The following is a 12,973-nucleotide window of genomic DNA, read 5'->3' as shown; positions in this document are numbered from 1 at the left end:
TTGTCAAGGTAAAGACTCGGTCCAAATGCAAATATAGAATGGCTTAAGTCTTAGAGAAAACGGGGCCATATGGATTAGCTACCAAGGTAATCCGAGAAATAGGCTTATCTTGAGTTGTAGTAACCTAGTTGAGGAGAGCAAACCATTCACTAAGGACTCCATCCCGTTTCCCATCCCCAAGGAACGCAAGGAAGACTACACAAAACCTAAGGTAATAGTCATCTCCACATTAATAAGTTATTCATACCTAATGTTAGCCTCATTAAATGCAATATGACTAGTCTAAACAGTTAATACACCCCCAAAAGTCAACTTTTATGATTAAGAAATGACAGGAAAAGTATTTGATGGGACAGGTATCCTCTAAATCCAATAAAGAAGAACACGAGTAGAAAAGTTAGGGGCGAGGGATGATAAAAGGAGGAGAATGCCCACAGGGAAGAGGATCCAAAAAAAAATTAAGGAGGAAGAACAAGAGAAAAAGAATAGTGAGAGAAAAAAAAAACTTGTTTTCTTCCTTAGAATCTTCATTTGTACCTTGAAAAACTAATTTTCCATCAATCAAAGTGTTTATTTATTCCTCCTTTGCCTTCAATTATCTATCTGATCTTCCCATTGTGGAATTATATCATTTTCTAATAACAAATTAGTTGGGCACATCAAGAAAGCAAGCCATGTTCTTGCTAATTTGTGTTTTTGACCCCACAATCTAAAAACGAAGTTCTCAAAATAAAAAAAGTAGTGAATATAATTAAATATAATTTAAACTTTTATGTGATTTTTAATTAGTCATTATCACATTAATAGTGAGTTTTTGCCATTGTTGACAATGAAAAAAGAAGGTGGAAGAAACTACTAATTTTGTATGTTATTTATTATATATTTAGGATAATTTGAGAAAGAGAGAGGAAGTCCCAAACTCATTTCTAAGTGTTTGGATTAATTTGTCTTTATCTTAACAAATTTTGCTTAAAAAATAAATTGATTAAAAATAAAACTATATTTAAAAAATAATTCAACTAACCTTTTAGTTCTGATCATAAGTCATTAGAATTTGTCACTTACCAAACCCAAAATATTACACTTCATTTATAAGTGGTTTAGGTTACATTTGACGATTTGACCTTCTTCTTAAATAAAATTAAAAAAAAAAAAGTAACAGTTTATCTGTCAATATTATACTATCCATATGAGATTTAACAACAGTTCACTTTCAAGTGACATAGTCAAGTTGAAGTTGGGCTACGTCACTTTCGAGTGACATAGTCAGTTTGTCTCTCTCTCTCTTTACGAAGGTAAGATTCCAAAAGCCTCGTTTTTCTCTCTCTTTCTTCGAACAATCGTGAATGCTTGCTTGCTTTTTGATTCATTTTCCTCTGAAAAAAGTTTTCTGAATTTCCTTCGATTTCGATACGATTTCCGCTTCATTTCTAGGGTCCGATTTGAAGGTTTTTTTTTTTTTTTGGTGGTGATCTGAAGGTTTTGTTGTGAAATTCATTCGGACCTGTTGTATTTTAGTTCTGCATGCATGTAGTTTTTCTTCGAAAACGGAATCTGATTTCGCTAATGGTGCTTGATGTGTCTGTATGGTGATGATACTACTTTTACTCTCGGATCTGTGCGATCCAGTTGAAAACATATGTTTGTTATGAGATTTATCAGCGTGTGGGTTTCTTCGAAATTTTTTTTTTTTAATTTTTTCCTCTTGGTGGTTTTTATGGGGGCCGTTTCTTGCTATGGTTTCTGGGTTTGGTGGTGGTGGCAATCTGCATGGATTGATGGTGGGTTTTTCTTCAATTTTTTGTTTTGGGATTGTTGTTGTGATTTGCTGGGGGTGGCTGGTGGTGTAGCAGTGATTTGGGTCCGTGTAGTGTGTTGTAAAATGGTACAATTTACAATTTTGAGTTCCTAAAATAGGATAGGACACAATTTCCCACTGTGAATGTTCTAAGAATCTTTACTTTCGCAGGGAGAGTGTGAGTGTGAGTGTTGAGTAAGAATGCTGAAGTTCCTATCAAGGGTTCGGATCGAGTTCAATGCCTTGGACCCACGCACAGCCTCGTGCATGGAATTCTTGGCACAGTGCAACGCTTCCAAGGCCAAAGAGTCCAACCCTGCTTGTCAAATCCAAGTCAAACGCCGAACCGACGACCACCTTCCCCAAATCACCGTCACTTTTGTCAACGGAGTCGAAGAGGTTTACGATGCCACATCTACACCGGCCCAGACCATAAGGACTATGATTCTCGATAAGGGTCAGTTCCTCGAGACCGAGCAAATGTTCCGTGAAGCTGGTGAGGCTTGGCCTGTTTTTGTCCCCGAAGAGGAGCTCCGCCAGCACGCGCCTGGCACCAAGGTGCGTGCGTAATTGTGTTTTTCCGATTAATGGGTTGTGTTTCGTTTCTGGGTTTTTGATGTGGGTTTTGGTTGAGGCATTTCGTAGAATAGTTAGTGTGCATTAATTTTATTTGTTAAATAATCACAAACTCGTGTGGTAGACTAAAATACATTAATAAAAAGCTCTAAGTGATTACGAAATTGTGGCAATTTCATCATTCTAATAAGAAGGCAATAAAAATGCGAGATCCCAAATGTTTTGGAGAGTACAACATTAGTATTATTGATAGGATTCAGGTTAATCTTGTTTACTTAGGATTAACATATCATTAACCATTGCATGAACTGGTCCTGTCTGACCTGAGTTCATGTTACAATCTGATGGAGAAGCCATTGCTTGAGTATTAGGATGTATTGGCATATCAGTTGAGTAGTGATAAATGTGGAGGTTCCAAAATCATAGTGGTCCTAGTAACCATAAGATTTCTAGGAATTTTCAAACTCACTTTCTGAACTCCCCACTAGTTGAGCTACTATAGGTCTCTACAAAACAATAGTCAAAAGATAAAATGAATCAAATCTATATGGGGGCTAGTTTTCTAAACAACTATAATAATGGAAATATACTCTGTCCCTGAAATAAATTGTGCGAGTTTGAATGAGAAGTGCACAGATTTTTATGTAATAGAGGTCCTTTTTTTTTTTTTTTTTTTTTTTTTGGGTGTATTCTCCTTGAACTCAAAATTGTTTTCTTTCCTTTTCTAGATAGTCAAAAGTAAGCAATATAGAGCATTGTGAAAGTGTGCAACTAAGCTGACAAAATAAGGCAAGGATCATAGGGTTCTACCCACAGTGGCAGAGGATTAGAATTGAAAATTGCAACTAACATGTGTGAGGATTGTGATCTAACAGCCATAAGAAACCAAAAACCAAGAAACCTAAGCATAAAAGTAAAATGTAATGCTTACCACATTACAACACTTGGGGAAAATATCATTGGCTGCATATGTCACTTTCAAAGTATCTGGTACCTATTGCTTGATTGGTAGAATTGTGCCATATAGTAAAATACCGCTAAGTTGCTATAAAGTACAATAAGAAAAGTTATTATTAGTTACATCAAGATAAGGTTTTATCAGTAAAGAGAGCTAGTAAGTGTTTTATGTTTGGTTTTCCATTTAATTCTATAGCTGTGTTGAGATGCTTGCTTAATTTTTAGCTTATTACTTTATGGTCTTCTACGAAGAAAATGATTTAAATGGCCAAGGACTTCCCGGCATCTTTAAATGGGATTTCTATCTTTTTACTTATTTTTTCACTGATATCAAAAATTTGTTGGGATTTCCCACCTAATATTTCCCCATATCTCTTGATTGCCCATTATTTCCTTATACTGTCCAATAGCAATAAAGATTATAAGAGAGTGATCAAACATTGACGTTCAAAAGTTCCAATTAATCTTCAAAATAAAATTTCTAGGTGGTTGTACAATGGCCAGGGACTGATCCCTGCTTTTACATGGGAAAAAGCAACTACTTTTTCTCTTAAGAGGGAAAATGTGCATATTAGTTTGTTTAACTAAACCTCTAAATGCCCATGGGTCACATTTGTTTCCTTTACAGCATTCAGTAATGATTAAGAAAAGTACTATTGGATCAATCAAACTATAGAATTGAAGACTTTCGATTAACCTGCTGACAATCTTTCTAGGCAAAAGTAACTAATACTAAGATTGATTCATATCAGAATAATCTTTCAAAGTCTGTTATCGTTATTCAGATAACAAGAAAATATAAGTTTCTTTCATCTAATGGTGGATGATATACACCTACCTCAAATCCTTGGGTCCAAGCCCAAGGCCCCCACCCCACTACATTTAGTTTGGGTCAGGCATTTTGTCAAATGATGGGTTGGACCCTCGATGCCCTAAAAGTCCCAGCTAAATGTCATCCCTCCTTAAATCATGGCAACAGAAACCACCTGAAGTATTTACACATGTGGTGGGGTATGTACCGCATCAATCCACTAAGTAGAACTCTAGCATTTTAATGGATGAATTGTGGCTCTCATGAGCCACTCCTTAACCCTGATGGGTTTCGCATTCAACTGTTAGACTTTGTTCTTTTCAGAGCCAAGTTGAATCCTCCTTTTTATATAATTTCTCAAAAATTGTTGGTATAGAGATGATCATAGGGTGTTGGACATGGCCAACTCCCAAAATCAAGGCTTGAGGGGTTGGTTAGATATACGTATCATTTTAAATTTATGTTGTCAAATATGTATGTTTTTATATGTAGTGTTTGTTTGAATGCAAGAGGACAGTAGGTAGTAAACTGGATTAGGAGAATAACAACCATGTATGGCTTGTGGTGTCAAAAATGCATTATACCCTCATTGCTCTGCTTATGTATTCTTCTGGTAAATGTCCAAAACTGTTGTTGATGGTCATCATGTCCTCACATGTTTGTTATGCCATTCAACTCTAAGTATCCTACAAATAGTCGGTGCTGTGCTTTTTAAATATCGTATTATGTGAGAGGTTTAGTCTGTGCATTGCATGTCTTTTCCTGTCTGTATCCTGGGTAAACTTCTATCTAGGTTAAAGAGTAAGAAAGGTGTTGGAAAAAGAGGAAGGAGTTGTGTTTGAATTTAATGTCAATTATAATTATGTTTTGCCTCTGGATGAAGAAAAATCTCTCACATCAAATGATTGCAATCTTCTCATTTATCTCATCTTCTGATGATTGGAGAAAGTATGTAATCCTCTACAATATCTTCTGATGGTTATAGAAATTATGTAATCCTCTACAAGTTGCTATCTTTTGTGGATGTTAGAAATTAGAATCATTGTTAACTGAAGGCTAAGGGCTGTGCTGGATGCTTCTTGAATGGCAAAACCATAATCCTTTGAATAAGCAGAAAGTGCATACTTCTATGGTGGAGATAACTTGTTCTATATTCTGCTTTGTTGAGTGGCTATGTGAATTCTGATTGGTGATACTGTGGCGAATTGCATCTGCAGCATATGTATATAGCATAGGGTAGACCTTTGTTTTCTCTTGTTGTTGTGTGCATGCTATGTTTGTGGGTAAGTTAGAATTCATATTTGGTAATTCATGAGACTGGATGCTGTTTCTGCTCACTGCTTGCAAGAACTTTAATAATTAATTATATCTTTTAATGCTGCAAATGTGCCCTTTTTTGCAGCCGAGGAAAGCAGAAGAGAAGAAGCAGTAAGTGTATCTTATCTGATATACATATAGCTTGGGATCATCATGGATGGTGGGTAGTTAGATTTTGCTTCACAGAACATTTCATTTTTGGAAAGAAAATGCCATGTCAGACATGATGTTGAACCATTCTTTTGGATTGTGCTGCTAGCATGTTTGTTCTGCTTCATCGTGGATGCATCGGGTGAATCACTGTGATTTAATTGAATCCTCGCTGTATGAGTTGTGGATGTTTGGAAGTCTTTTGCTCCTTCGATTCATCCTTTTATTATGGTCATAAAAGAAAGAGTTATGTGCATAATAAGGGCTCGGTATGGGCACATTAAAAGATCTTACTTGAAAAATGCCTATACTAGATAACAAAGAAAAGCTAGTCTGCATTTCGCATGCACCAATTTGAATTTATATATTGACACAATGTAGCGAAGGACCAATACTTTGCCTTTGGGATGGCTTGCAATATTAAGCTGGTTCTTCCAAGGTGATGAGCGTGGAGGGTGAGTGAGATTGTATGGTTGTCCAGGCCCAATCAATGGTTTTTGTAATAAAATAGCTTTTTTAGTTGTTGTAATTTTAATTATATATATATATATATATATTTATATATTTAAAGCCTTGTTATTGTAATGCGAGTCACTCAAATTTTCATTTAAAAAAAAAATAAAATTGTTGGTTTTAGCAAAAAGAAAGAAAGAAAGAAAAATGCGAGCTCTAACATCTTTGCGAAAATATATAATCTCTTCCATATACGCTACTTTGGCATAGCCATCCCCCAAGTATCAACCAAGCAAGGAACTTGAATCTCTTTCCAGTTGAGTTGAGAGGAAGTTTTTATTTTAACTCCCTAATCCCTTTTTTTTTTTTTTTTTTTTTTTGAGGTTTCCCTAATCCCTTTTACTTTCGCATGATAAAAGTAAAATATTTCTTTACAAAGAGGGGTAAAATTCTAGTACACCAGCACTATATAGAAAAGTACAGTTGTTACTGTATAGAAAAGTTTTTATTGTTTGGCGGTTGTTCCTGATGGTGGTGATAGTGTCTTTGAACGTGTTATATTGTTGTTGGTTTTTAAGTTCTAAAATAATTCTTACGAAAATGTTTTGAATAAGTTTTGTAGCTGGTGTGTTTTGAGAAATTATTCGACCATATCAATAATGTTTAGTAATCCTCCTACTCAATAATATTGTGTTATGTGTGATAGTTTGTTGAGTTAGATCTTAATTATTAACCCAATCATACATTTTCCAAAAAAAAAAAAAAAACCTTATAATTGGGATGATGACTAGGATTTGACTCAATAAATTGTCACACATGGTCACAATTTTATTGAGTGGAAAGACCACTAGGTATTGTTGATGTGGTCCTCCTAGTAGAGTGAATAAATTGTCACTCATGACCCAATAATATTGAGTGAGAGAACTACTAAATATTGCTAACGTGATGATTGTCCTAGAAGGGTGAATAATTTCACGGTGTCTCTCATGTCAAAAATATGTTTCTTTTTGCCCCTAAAACACAAGAAACTTGTTTTAGAATTGATACAAGTTGATGGCCATATTGTAACTGAATAAGTGCCCGTTTGTTTCCACATTTTGAGCCCAAAAAGGGCTTTTTGAAAAAAGTCAGGCCTAAAATTGCGTTTGGTAAGCCCAAAAACGCGGAAATTTTTATGGACCTCTGAGGGTCCATAAATGAAAACGCGCACTGCGCGTTTTGGATGGGTTACCGTTGCTATGATAGAATTACAGAAATACCCATTCAATTATTCAGTTCTCTCATGCCCCTCATCTCATCTCTGCTCTCCCTTTGCACGACGCCTCCCATCTCTTCTCTCTGCTTTGCTCTGCCCTCTCCGTAAGTCTGTCTGCTCTGTCTTTTTTCTTCGTCTTCCTTTTCGTCTTCCTTTTCTTCTTCCTCTTCTTCTTCTTTCTTTCTTTCTGTCTTTCTGCGTGTTTATGGTTGCTTGGCCGTGGGTTTGGGTATTGCTATTTCTGTAGTTTTGGATTGTGGTTTGTGTTATGGGTAATCTCTTCCAAATATCACTTTGCCTTAAGCAGATCTTTAAACCTGGACTGAGACCTATATTGAACACGGCCAATTTGAGTCCTATTTAGATTATGCGACATGAACCCCCCTATGCAAATGAGCCCATCTTAATGGCATTTTTTTTCTCTCATAATAAAAGGCTGAAGGTGAATTCATGAGTTCAAAAACCGTGTGAACTTGCCATTATTATCTACCCTCGTTTACATAGAGTGCTACGTGGTTTCTTGGTTGTTATTGTTAGCCATTTCTACTCTGTACCACGGAGCTACTTTGGTCTTCCAACATGATAAATAATAGCTATTTGTTTCCTAAAATTGTAATACCCTGCATACTTTTATTTGAGGTTATTATTATTTTATTTATTTTAAAGATAATTGATGGGCCATAGGTATTCTTTTTATTAGTAATTGCAGCCCACTAACCCACAAAGTCCACATCTCTAATACAAACTACAGGGTAGAGGAAGAGATAATCAGGGTTTTCATAGGAAGGGTTTTATCAAAGAGGCTAAGAGGTATTTTTTTTCCTTGGAGTTAATTGAAGAGGCAGCTGATTGTTTCAGGTATGAGTTTTCATCCATTAGAAACAAAGAATTAAAGGTTTAGAATTTTATCTTGGTAATGTTAGTGGTGTGTAGATTGTTAAAAGGGGTTTTTTTCCTAGAATACGATTTACATCAATGAGTTAGTTGCCTACGGTTTGTATTCAAGAACAAAAGCCATGGTTTTAAATCGAAATTCATGTGGATGGCTTTTTACTTTTTCATTAGGATAGATATATATTAAATCCAAAGCTTGCCGCACCATGTATTCATGAACGAAGGTTATATATATAGGCGTTAGTCACGAAGAGATCCAATTGTTGTACTCCTAAGTTTATGGTAGTTTTGTATATAATATTGGTTACCTGTTGAAATCGAGGACCTTGGGTCTAACAAAGTATGATATTTATATATATATATATATATATATATATTTAAATCTTTAATAGTCATCAGTACATGGTCTCATTAAGTTGCCTACAGACTTGAAGATTATAACTTTTAATTTTAAAGGTGGCTCTATATCCTTACGCTTTCAATGGGAATGTTAAATCTAAGGTCTAGAATATTTCGGCTATTGCTCCTCTAATGGTAATACGAGATTTGACCCAATGCAAGGAAGCATTATTGGCCTAGAATATCAATTGTGGTTATAGAGTTTTGTTCGAACTTCTTTAGTACATATTAGTTTTGAGGATATATTGTTGCAGTGGGACTTTGATAAGGAATAATAAATTGCTTAATTCAATGGTATATATGAAAGTAGTTTTCATACCTAATTTCTGTAGGACAGTAGGAAAGAAAAGGTTTGTAAGGATTAGATTTCATGCTTACTGATTAAAGCATTCTTTTGTTTAGAGCTTACGGAGGATTAAAGTGTTCAACTGTGTTCAGAAGTATTAGCAAGAGAGGTAAGTAATTATGCCTAATATGCACAAGTTTTATTCTTTAGGTTCTTAGAAGTCAAAAGTTTTCAAAAGTTATGTTTTTAAAGCTTACGTTTTCTAAAGTTTATTGAAAGCATTATTTTTACATTATTGAAAGAGAAACTTCGACTTTTAGACAATGTTTTAAAGAGAGACTTCGAATTTGAAATAATGTTTTGAATTTCCATATCTCATTTAAAATATGATTTCTAAACTAAACTATTTCCCAAAAATAATTGAGTTTCAAAGTAAGTTTTCTAAAAAGGTTCTTGCTCTTTAAATTTGATTAAAACCAAGTGATTTTAGTCATATTCCTATTTTCAAATGGTATTTGAAATATTTCTTTTAGCAAATTTAATTTTCATATTTACTCAAGAATTGTAATATATTTACATAAACTCCTCAGTCACTATTCGTTTCCCAAGAGAATCAAGCATCCTTTGATTTATATTCTATTCAATATTGTGATCTTTGATATGCTTCTATATTTGAAAAGAAATTGTTAATATCAAGTTAATTATTTTATTTTGTATAAACTTTGCTTCGTGACATGTGACTTAAAATAATTGTTTTTTAGAATTGATCAGATATATCAGATATGTGTGTAAATCCGCTCACAGGATTGTATGTGAGAATATGTGTTGATCCCTCACCAACAGGGGTTAGATGTTGGTATCCGCTCACAGGATTGTATGTTAGAATATGTGATGTGTATATGTGACACTGTGCTCTGATCAATTATCCATATGTGTTTACGAATAACTTTAAGATTTGATCATATACATGTGTTTAGTGGTTCTTTATATGTTTTGGAAAATTATATTGAATATTTTGAGTGAAATTGTGAAATCAAACTCGTGCTTTGCTTGACTCTATTCTGTTGTATATTGTGTATAATTACTTACTAGATGTGTGGTTCACCCCATCAATTACTATTTTTTTCAGATTAAAGTATAGTTGGAAACATAGAACCTCTGGGTTGTTTTGTAAGGTGCAAGGTAGAGCATGGAAGCTGTAGGCGACTTCAGTATGCATTGAGGACTTATAGAATTTTAGCTACCTTATTTTGTAATTCCTGTTTTGTGGAGATTATTTCCCATTTGTGGAGTTTAGACTTTTTTTTTTGTAAGAGGTTTTTAACAGTATTATTTTTGGAGGATTGATTTATTTTGGATTAATTATGTTTATGGATTTGTATAAGTTTAGCTGGTTAGTCATGCATCTAAATTCATTTTCTATGGATTTGGGTCGTGACAAAAATTCTATGTAGCTGTACAAGGCCGATTGATATAAGCACAATACAACACAGTTGCAGCGGTAGATATGTATCGAGAAGATTGCTATATGTAGAAAAGCTTCAAATGTTTGGTCACTTTTACGCTTCTCTAGTTTTCTTTACAGCAACTTCCCAGTCTAACAAGAGTCTCAAAGAGTCATTTGCAAAATTTACACTTTTTAAATACTAATACACCTGAGCAGCAAAAGTATAATATGGCATTTGTACTATCTTAAATCTATACAGTCTTAACGATCTTCTCGCCGAACTGCATTGGGATCAGAGATCATGTCCATCATCATCTTTTCGGGCGATTCATCCCAACTTCCAAATGTTTTCAAGTCAACCTGCAAGAGGAGCGAATAAACACAAGATTTATGTCATCTATAAGTAACTTTCAAATGCAAAATTCAAAAGCATACAAGATGCCTTAATCTGATCTAGGCAGGTTACCTTTCGTCTTTGCTCTGTGAAAAGCTCCTCTCTCTTCCTGTATGAACTCTGCACTTCCTTAGCTGCTTTCCCACCTAATCCCCAAACTTCAATTTTCGAAATCAAAGCTTCAACAGGTAGGAACCCCTGAAATACATTAATTCACATTTGTAAATACATAGTGAAGCTTTGACTGGGGTATAAGATGGTCTTGCCAATGCATAGATTGCATAGTATTGGAGACCACATTTCTTAGTGAATTCCAATGTAACCTTTATAATATGCATGATGGAAACTTTTAGTTTTATCTCATAAGTCAAGAAAGAAAATATCAGATCAGAGATCAAAACTAATTACATCAAGTAGTCTATTTTCTTGAAACATCAATACAAGTTGAAATGGAGGGGAGAACAGTATTTAAGTCAGACATAGGGTGAATTAGACATGGCAATATAGGTTAGAATTTTCTGACCCGACTCGAACCCAATTTTTTTGACCTGAAACAAAAATGGGTTGACCCGTGACCCGACCCAATTTTTTTGCGGGTCAACTTGACTTGACTTAGATAAACTGTGACCTGACCCATTAAAAAAAATTGGCTAAAAAAATATTTAAATTACGTCATGATACTAGGTGCATAAAGCACAAAGTACCAAAACTAATAATCAATATATTATAGATATAAAGTTATAAACAATTAAAACTATTGTCAAGACATGACATGAGAGAATGACTATTTGAGTTTCATCACAACCAATAAGAACTAAGCTTCAGTGCTTGACATGAGACAAGACAACAAGTTACACAAGGCTGTCAAGACAACCATTAAAACCCGCAAACCCTATTGACCCGACCCCGTCTCGACTGTTTTGCCACGTCTAGGGTAAATAACGTAAATGACATATGAAAAACTAAAACAATTCTTCATATATATATATATAATATTATATATATATTATTTTATTATATTAAAATGGGAGAAATAACAGACAAAACTTAACAATTTTAGATCCAGAGCTTTTTCTGAAATAACTTAAAAACCAGCATTTGAATCCATTGAAATATTGGTCTCAAAACATTCAAACCTTACAATTGTACCTGATCTGGGAAGAGGGAACCAGGTTGGTAAGTTTTGTCAGTGGCATGATGGCGAATAGTAACTCTAGCTAGCAAAATCTTCATTTGACAAAGACTCTCTCATTTCCCATAGTTCCTCCAAATGCAATTCCGACAGGCTTATGCTGTCGTTCATATACTTTACCAGTAGGTTGCAAGTGGCTATACACAAAGTTCTTTTCTTTCCCTGTCAATGATTACATATGTCACTGGACTTGCTCAATTTTTCTGGCAAAATACTAGAAAGGAAATGGACCTATGTTATATACCAGCAGACGGAAACACATGGAAGACAAGACTTACAGCATATAGACTTCTTGAGCTTCCATAGAACAAATCCTTATTTTCAAAACCATTCTCTGTAAGTGCACCAATGATCCATTTTTTAACATTGGTGCTACCCCCATGAGCATCTTCTTTACTTGCAGACACCAACATTAGCAATGGACCTTTGTATCCTCCAATATTAGACCAGAATCTATTTAAGCCTCTCCCGTGAAGAGATGACCAACAAAGTCATAAAAAATAACGGCTAATCAAGCAATTCTACATATGCATTTGTGTCTAAAAAAGTATGAAGTAAGATATCCTAGTCAACTTAACATCACCCATTTGAAATGAAGTTCAGAAAATAAAACAATAAGATTACTTTCAAACCACATGATGCCTGCATTCCAAACATATAGGTTTCTAAAATAGAATAGATAATTTTCTGTGAAAGTTGTAGCCACAAAATGAAGAATGCACGAATATGATATTGAAATATGCATTATGAACAATAAACGTTGTATCCAATGCAAAAGGCTTCTGTTATGTGTGCTAAAGTATACTTGTACTTTGAAAAGGTAAGAAAAAGTGAGGTTTTAAAAAATTGTACATAAAAGCTAATAATTGCTAAACAAGCAATTCTATATGTGCATTTGTGTCTAAAAAAGTATGAAGTAAGAGGATCGTATTTAAGACATAAGTAAATTAATGAATTGAAATGAAAAATATATATATATTAAAGAGATTTAAAGGAAGTAATTTGTAATTTAATATAATTTAAAAATTGAAAATACTATTAATT

At 34.3% G+C, this 12,973-nt stretch overlaps 2 protein-coding genes and 1 long non-coding RNA gene across 4 annotated transcripts; 2 read left to right on the top strand and 1 right to left on the bottom strand.

Annotated features, from left to right (window-relative positions):
• The first annotated feature begins 1,225 nt into the window (after positions 1-1,225).
• Positions 1,226-5,859, top strand: LOC115980030. Of its 2 annotated transcripts, none has more exons than XM_031102221.1 (3): positions 1,226-1,295; positions 1,970-2,356; positions 5,545-5,859. In XM_031102221.1, the coding sequence occupies exons 2-3, from the start codon at positions 2,000-2,002 to the stop codon at positions 5,572-5,574; spliced, it is 387 nt and encodes a 128-aa protein (XP_030958081.1). In that variant the 5' UTR covers positions 1,226-1,295; positions 1,970-1,999; the 3' UTR covers positions 5,575-5,859. The 2 variants fall into 2 exon arrangements, with proteins under 2 accessions (XP_030958081.1, XP_030958080.1); XM_031102220.1 differs by lacking the exon at positions 1,226-1,295 and adding an exon at positions 1,325-1,885.
• Positions 5,860-8,056: 2,197 nt separating this feature from the next.
• Positions 8,057-10,226, top strand: LOC115978823. The gene is made up of 3 exons (XR_004088874.1): positions 8,057-8,175; positions 9,013-9,065; positions 10,026-10,226. It is a non-coding gene; the product is annotated as an uncharacterized LOC115978823 (long non-coding RNA).
• Positions 10,227-10,515: 289 nt separating this feature from the next.
• Positions 10,516-12,414, bottom strand: LOC115982923 (the record flags this gene model as incomplete). Its single annotated transcript, XM_031105681.1, is given in 5 exon segments — positions 10,516-10,703; positions 10,810-10,935; positions 11,887-11,958; positions 11,961-12,091; positions 12,174-12,414. Coding segments are annotated over 5 exon segments (669 nt in total), but the record flags the coding sequence as incomplete, so codon positions are not given.
• Between the last annotated feature and the right edge of the window lie 559 nt (positions 12,415-12,973).

This window comes from Quercus lobata, chromosome 3 (assembly GCF_001633185.2).
Source record: "Quercus lobata isolate SW786 chromosome 3, ValleyOak3.0 Primary Assembly, whole genome shotgun sequence".
NCBI lineage: Eukaryota > Viridiplantae > Streptophyta > Magnoliopsida > Fagales > Fagaceae > Quercus > Quercus lobata.
Note: the sequence above shows the minus strand (reverse complement) of the source record. Positions and strands in the feature narration are given on the sequence as shown.